Genomic DNA, 8,369 nt, shown 5'->3' on the forward strand with positions numbered 1-8,369 from the left:
AGAGCCAAAACCCATTCTTGCTTTGCAGGGGACAAAGAAGAAGAAAAGTCTTACCCAGCCTTCAGCACCCCTCTACCCTGTCTTACATGGGGGGTACTGAAGAAGAATTAATTTTTCCTCCCCTGTATAACCCCTCTAGGATGCCGGAAGAACACCATCCTCCCCCTCCGCAGGAGGCAGACGCTGTTCCGAGAGCGGGAGGCGGAAACGCTCCAGTGGGAAGCCCGCCCTTTACCAGACAAAGGGCTCAGAGGGAGCCTCTGCCGATGACTCCACTATTCTGACCCTGCGAGCCACCGGACCCCCAGACGCGGAGGGGAATCAGCCCCATCACTATTGGCCTTTTGCCACTAGTGACCTCTACAATTGGAAAGCTCAGAATCCTAAGTTTTCCGAGAAACCGGCAGGGCTTATTGATTTATTAGACTCTGTTCTTTTTATCCATCAGCCCACGTGGGACGATTGCCAGCCGCTTTTGCAGGTCCTGTTCACGACTGAAGAAAGAGAAAGAATCCTCAATGGGGCCCGAAAACTAGTTCCGGGCGCAGATGGGAATCCCACCACCAACCAGGCTCAGATAGATGCCTTCAACATGGCAGAAGGTAAGGAGAGGCTCCAGGTCTACCGCCAGACTCTAATGGGGGGTCTCCGAATGGCTGCTAGGAAGCCAACCAATTTGGCCAAGGTAGGAAATGTACAACAGGGAAAAGATGAATCTCTGGCTGCCTTTTTAGAACGGATCATGGAGGCATTCCGTACCTATACCCCCATGGATCCAGGGGCTCCGGAAAGCAAGGCAGCTGTTATCATGGCCTTTGTAAATCAATCAGCCATAGACATTAGGAGAAAATTACAGAAAATAGATAGACTAGGAGAAAAAAGTCTGCAGGACTTACTGGTGGTAGCCGAAAAGGTATATAATAACCGGGAGCCTCCTGAGGACAAGCAGGCTCGCGCCATGGCGGCTGCCAGCAGTAAGCAGACTCGAGACCTGGCCAGAATACTACTAGCTACCACTGCTGACTTCCCCGAGGAACAAGACCGCCGTCTCCGGCAGCTGGCAGACGACGCAAGAAAAGGTAAAGGAACCACCAAGGGGGGAAGCAGAGGCTGCAGAAGGATCAGTGCGCATACTGCAAGGAGATAGGGCATTGGGCCCGAGATTGTCCAAAAAAGGCCGGCGGGAAGGGAAGCAAGACTGATTGAGTAAAAGTCCTAGAGCTAGATGAACTAAGTGATTAGGGGAGTCGGGGTTCGGACCCTCTCCCCGAACCCAGGGTAACTCTTAAAGTGGAGGGGACCCCTGTTGACTTCCTTGTCGACACCGGAGCACAACATTCGGTCCTCCGCACCCCACAAGGAAAGCTAGCCAGGAAGAAGTCCTGGGTACAAGGGGCAACTGGTATGAGCCAGTATTCATGGACTACCCGAAGAACAGTAGATTTGGGAACCGGCCGGGTATCCCACTCCTTTATGGTAATACCAGAATGCCCCTACCCGCTGTTAGGACGGGACTTACTGACCAAGATTGGAGCTCAGATAACTTTCAGACAAGGGGGGCCTCAGGTCACTGATGGCAAGGGCCACCCCATCCAGGTGCTGACCATGAAACTGGAGAATGACTACCTCCTCCACCAGGAGGCGCTCCCGAGAGAGAATAATATAGACAGATGGCTACAAGAATTCCCCTCGGTTTGGGCAGAGACGGGGGGGGGGGGGGGGATGGGACTAGCCGCTCACAGCACCCCAGTCCTGGTAGAGCTCAAGCCAGGAGAGAGTCCGGTAAGGATCAAACAATACCCCATGTCTCAGGAGGCCCGGAAGGGGATCCAGCCACACATCCGGAGACTACGAAGCCTAGGGGTACTAGTTCCTTGCCAGTCTGCCTGGAACACCTCCTTACTGCCGGTCAAAAAGCCTCACACAAATGACTACCGACTGGTACAAGACCTCCGGGAAGTAAATAAGAGGGTCGCGGACATACACCCAACTGTTCCCAACCCATATACTCTCTTGAGCTCCTTGGCGCCCTCCAGGGTCTGGTATACTGTACTAGATTTAAAGGATGCCTTCTTCAGTCTGCCGCTGGCACCCCAAAGCCAACCCTTGTTCGCCTTCGAGTGGCATGATCCGGAGGAGGGCTACAGTGGGCAACTCACCTGGACACGGCTACCTCAAGGATTCAAAAATTCACCCACCATCTTCGACGAGGCACTACACGAGGACCTGGGTGAGTAGAGAAGGGAGCACCCTGGCCTCACCCTTCTACAGTACGTAGATGACATCCTGATTGCTGCCGACACGGCCAAAGACTGTGAGCGAGGGACCCAGGACCTGCTGGCTACCCTGGGGGCCTTAGGGTACCGGGCATCCATGAAGAAGGCTCAGATATGCAGGGAGAGGGTAAGTTACCTGGGATATATCCTGGAGGGCGGACAGTGGCGGTTATCAGATGCCAGAAAAGAAACTGTCCTAAAGATCCCTACTCCCACCTCCCAAAGAGAAGTGAGGGAATTCCTAGGATCAGCCGGCTACTGCTGCCTCTGGGTTCCAGGTTTTGCTGAGATCGCCAGGCCCCTATATGAAGCTACCAAAGAGGGGAAAACATTTAAATGGGCTGAAAAAGAAGAAACTGCCTTTAATCAGTTAAAAAAGGCCCTCCTAAGTGCCCCAGCCCTGGGCCTACCAGACATGATGAAGCCCTTCCACCTCTTTGTAGACGAACATAAGGGAATAGCAAAAGGGGTCCTAACTCAAGCCTTAGGCCCCTGGAACCGCCCAGTGGCTTACCTGTCTAAGAAACTAGACCCAGTGGCTGCTGGCTGGCCGCCATGCCTAAGAATTATTGCAGCGACAGCACTCCTAGTCAAGGATGCTGACAAACTGACCCTAGGACAGGAGATCTGGATCATGACCCCACACGCCATTGAAGGGGTCCTGAAACAGCCTCCGGATAGATGGATGAGCAATACACCTATGACTCATTACCAGACCCTCCTACTCAACCCTCCACGAGTGCGGTTCCACCCCAGTGCAGCCCTCAATCCTGCAACCCTGCTGCCCAACCCTGACCTAGGTGCTTCACTACATGACTGTGCAGGAATCCTGGAACAAGTACATGGATTCCGGACGGACCTGACTGACCGGCCCCTCCCCGATGCCGAGGCTACTTGGTTCACTGATGGCAGCAGCTTTGTGCGAGATGGACACAGGTATGCGGGTGCAGTGGTGGTCACTGAAACGGACACCGTATGGGCGGAGGCTCTACCCTCCGGAATGTCAGCCCAGCGAGCAGAGCTCATAGCCCTCACCAAGGCGCTGATGCTGGGAGCTGGAAAACGGCTTAACATCTATACAGACAGCCGTTATGCATTTGCCACAGCTCATATTCATGGGGCAATTTATCAGGAGAGGGGGTTACTGACGGCAGAAGGACGGACTATAAAAAATAAGCAGGAGATACTTAACCTGCTTACGGCCTTATGGCTTCCTGCCAAGCTAGCCATCATCCACTGCCAAGGGCACCAAAAAGCTGATAACCCAGTAGCTAGAGGTAATCGAAAGGCTGACCAGACAGCCAAGGCAGTAGCCCTTACTCCAGTCCCCACCATGACCATACAACTACCAGACCCAGGAGACCCAGTTTTACCAGCCCAGCCCAAGTACTCCCAGGAGGAGTTACAGCGGATCAAGAAACTCCCCATGGCCCAGGAGATAAAGGGATGGTCGTGCTGCCAGACCAGCTCGGAGTCTCTATATTAGAGCACATGCATCGGTCTACTCACATGGGGGCCCGAAAATTAAAAGACTTAATCCGACATGCCGGAATCAAGATTCACCAACAGGACACCAAAATAGAGCAAGTTGTATCTGCCTGCAAGACCTGCCAACTCACCAACGTGAGAGCCACATCAAATAAAAAAGGAACCAGGCTCAGAGGCACCAGACCGGGAGCCCAATGGGAAGTCGACTTCACTGAAGTCAAACCAGGAAAGTATGGTTCTAAATATCTTTTAGTATTTAGACACCTTCTCTGGCTGGGTGGAGGCATACCCAACCGAGCATGAAACGGCTCAGACGGTGGCTAAGAAGCTACTAGAAGACATCTTACCCAGGTATGGTTTTCCTGCCATGGTAGGATCAGACAATGGACCAGCTTTTATCTCGCAGGTAACACAGGCAGTAGCCAAGGCGGTGGGGGCAAACTGCAAATTACATTGTGCTTATACGCCCCAGAGCTCAGGACAGGTAGAAAGAAGGAATAGAACCCTAAAAGAGACCCTTACCAAATTAACCATGGAGACTGGCGGGGACTGGGTGACTCTCCTACCATACGCCCTTTACCGGGTTAGAAACACTCCTTACACTCTGGGTTTTACTCCCTACGAGATCATATTTGGTAGGCCACCCCCTGTTATTCCCAGCCTTCGAGCTGAACTTATTGCTGAGTTTAAAGATCAAGAACTTTTTCTTTCCTTGAGAGGGCTCCAGAGGGCGCACGAGGACATTTGGCCGCGCCTCCGTGCCATCTACGAGGCTGGCCCGACCCCGACACCTCATCACTACAGGCCGGGAGACTGGGTCTACGTCAAGAGGCACCACCGAGAGACCCTCGAGCCGTGCTGGAAGGGACCCTACATCGTGGTGTTGACAACCCCCACCGCTCTCAAAGTAGACGACATCGCGACCTGGGTCCATCACACCCACGTTCGGCCAGCAGATCCCTCCTCGATCCGGAAGGACTTCTTCACGCGATGGGCCATCAGTCGGGACGAACACAACCCGCTCAAGCTCAAGCTACAGCGCATTTGACCCACCTAATATTGGTAACTCTGTTAACTCTGCTTGTCATTGCTCATGCTGCCGGGAGTCCCCACGCCCCCCAAAACATCACCTGGCAGATCATAGACACCAGCTTCGGGACAATACTTAATCAGACCTCCCAGAGCCACCCCAGGGACATTTGCTTCCCAGAACTTTGCGAAACCTCCAAACTCTGTTCCCCTTGTCACTATAAATGCAGCCGGTCCCATGATTGGGTCCCTAAGCTACATGACAAGGGGGGAATGAAAGGGCGGGCCTACGCCGGCCAACTCCATCTTGTTCTGTGTCCTTCGCCTAGACCACGCCTCCTCCCCTTGAGTAACCTCCCGCTCACCCTTTCAAACTTCCTGATCAAAACACGCCCAGCGACCTGCGTAACAGGACTCCGACCCTTCCCCAGCCAATCAGCTGAGGCCACAGCCATTACCTCACCAACTACCCCTAGACCCCTATAAAACCTTTGTGCTTTTGAAACTCGCTCTCTCTCCCCGGTATCTCACCGCTGCGTCGGTGCAGGTAGGGGATTGAGCTCGAGCTAGCTCAAATAAAGGCTCTTTGCTTTTGCATCGCACTCAGCTCCCTGGTGGTCTTTGGGGATCACGAATTCTGGGCATAACACTTCTTCTGTGAAATTATAAAAATCTCACAGTGATTTCTGGTAGTTGATCCAATGATCAAATGATCTAAGTCATGAATAATCTGTGAGTGCTATGGCACTATTTTGATAGTAAATGTTGACATTTAGTGAGTGTTTAATATATTCTAGATATTGTTTTAAGTATTTGCACACATTATTTCTAATACCCGCAAACAGTCCTATGAAAGAGGTACAATTACTATTTATCCCCATTTTGCAGATGAAGAAACTGAGGCCTACAAATATTTTTTTATATATATATAAGATATATATATGTATATCTTAGGAAAAAGGTGAAGGTTGCATTAATAAGTTAATTTGTCCTGAATTGCCTAATATTTCCTCTACTCTCACTTTACCCCATTATATAATGGGTGTGATTTTATAAGAAGGAACTGAAATGTGAAGACTGTGTTATTCTGTGCTGTGAACAGGATGTTCGGTAAAATCTGATTAAAAGAATATTTTTCTTGACTAGGCTTGGGCTGCTGTATTGCTCTTTCTTTGGTGATCAACCAGATTAGTCTTTTGCATATTTTTAATTATTCCTGCATCTTAAAAGATTATAAACTCTACAAGAGCAAAGGGCTGTTAATGAAGTACCACACAAAGAGCAATGTTTGCTTGCTACAAAGTAGCTACCCCTATAGCTCATAGGCACAGACCCGAATCCAGGCTCTCTCTTCAGGTTTCCTCCTGGGTCCAGGCCTGCTTCCTTCTGTCAGGAGGCACTTTCCTCTGCAAACTTGACTGCTACTGGGAAACCCCTAATTATCCTCAACATTTACATGTCTCAGAGTACACACAGTTACCAACCAGAGATAAGATCTCCACCAGAAAGAGAAAGATGTTTTTCAAACAATTTAAAAGGTGACCATTTGAACTCTACTGAAATTGACATCTTTCTAAGATAGTTAACCAGGGGAATAATTGTTCCATTTGTGTGAAACTCTACTCTTCTACATAAATGTGGTTCTGTTCAGAATTCTATCTTAATTACTTTTATTCATGAAAACAGTTCATTGATCACTTCATGTTTCCTTAAAAGAAAAATATTTTAACACTTCAAAAATTTTCCGTAACCATAGATCTTTATTATATTTTTTCTTGATCAAGTTATCATTATACTTGTTAGCATAAGAACAATTTCTTAACCCCTTACCTCAAATCCTGAAATTCAAAAAATAATTTGAAACTTGGAAAAGTGAAAACACTTTTCTAAATTAGTAACAAACTGGGGCGCCTGGGTGGCTCAGTCAGTTAAGCGTCCAACTCCGGCTCAGGTCATGATCTCGTGGTTTGTGAGTTCAAGCCCCGCGTCGGGCTCTGTGCTGACAGCTCAGAGCCTAGAGCCTGTTTCAGATTCTGTGTCTCCCTCTCTCTCTCTGACCCTCCCCCGTTCATGCTCTGTCTCTCTCTGTCTCAAAAATAAATAAACGTTAAAAAAATTAAAAAAAAATAAATTAGTAACAAACATATTTGGCTAGTAAAACTGTCTAAAATTGATATAGTACAGGTATAGCCTGACAAACATCCAAAAATGTATTATACATTTTGATAAGTATGAAACATTAGAATTCCATTGGCACTGAATTTCTTAGTAAGAAGGATAGTGACTTTTTAAAAAGTTAGCTTTAAAAATCCATGAGTAAATATTAATTTTTGCTAGAATGAGTCAAGGGTAAGCATCAACTCTATTGCTTTTGCGGTTGTTTTTAAACACTCAGGTTCTAAGTCTTTCATATAAATTAAGTAGGTGGAAGTGGAAGATGTTTTGTTACAGAAATGTTACCAAGTTCATGGAATTTTTTATGTGCCTATGTTAGTAGTCAGCTTACAATTTAAGTTCTCTTTCAATGTCTTTTACTAGCTGTGCAAACAAGGAATATGGGACCCATCGAACTTGCAATAGAGTTTTTCTACCCACTCATGAGAGATATTCACATTCTGCATATCAACACTAATATTTCAAATTGTTCCCTTTTGCGGTACCTTGAAGTTGTTTACAACCTAAGGAATTTCCCATAGCAATTTAGAATGAGTGTGATGTTTGGCTATTTACTGGAAAGTAGAGAAAGGGATTTTCTAGCCAAAGGTGCTTTTTCAGGGACATCAACTTTAGGAGAGAGTATGAATGGAAGTTAGGTATCTGGAAATGGATTCTCTAAAAACTATGCTTGGCATGTTTTGATTATCCACAGGAGTACATAAACCCTGCAGAACATTGCTACAAGCAACAAGGAACCACTGATTACACTGATCAGAGTAGTATTATGTTCAGGTTTGAGTTTTCAAAAGATCACTCTGGCTTTGGAGAAGAGAGATCAATAGGCAGGTGGTGAAATGCAGTGGCTAAAGGAGTAAAGCTGAGGCCACTCAGACCATGCCAGCCACAGAAGGAAATGGGAGTTAGGGAACGTGCTGTCAAATTCTACAAGGGGTGGCTCAGAACTACAGACTGGTATTATTGACTCATGATTTCCTTGATGTGTTATATTTACCCACACCCTGGGAACTGTGTAAGAACTCCAGGGAACAATGGAACAAACTTCATATATATTTGAAATTACCTTGAGAGTTTGGTTTTTTTTAGAGTAGAGTTTTCAGTAATCTCAATTTAAAAACAAAATACCAAGAAATGATGAATCATTTCCTGGAGTTGTGTATGTTTTAGAAACTAGTAAACCAGATCAACTACTACTCCTGTAAAGAAATTATTTTGGATAAACTGGCCTGGGCAATATGCTTTGAACTTATTCTACCGAAATACTTTGCATTCTTTAAAGATGATCTTATATCTGATCTGATTTCTGAAAATTTCTCAGATGGGGCCAACTTAAAGCAATTTCCATTTTGTACTGAATTGTTTACAATTAATTTCTAATACCCTATGTTTGCCCATTTTTCC

At 47.1% G+C, this 8,369-nt stretch overlaps 1 protein-coding gene across 1 annotated transcript; it reads left to right on the top strand.

Annotated features, from left to right (window-relative positions):
• Nucleotides 1-592: 592 nt before the first annotated feature.
• LOC124514337 (uncharacterized) lies at nt 593-4,888 on the top strand. Its single transcript, XM_047082346.1, is given in 5 exon segments — nt 593-602; nt 1,034-1,079; nt 1,266-3,614; nt 3,680-4,021; nt 4,023-4,888. Coding segments are annotated over 5 exon segments (3,537 nt in total). The 3' UTR covers nt 4,813-4,888.
• The last annotated feature ends 3,481 nt before the right edge of the window (nt 4,889-8,369 follow it).

This window comes from Lynx rufus, unplaced genomic scaffold, assembly GCF_022079265.1.
Source record: "Lynx rufus isolate CCGP_SWC_20201006 ecotype Redwood Valley unplaced genomic scaffold, mLynRuf1.p SCAF_2, whole genome shotgun sequence".
NCBI lineage: Eukaryota > Metazoa > Chordata > Mammalia > Carnivora > Felidae > Lynx > Lynx rufus.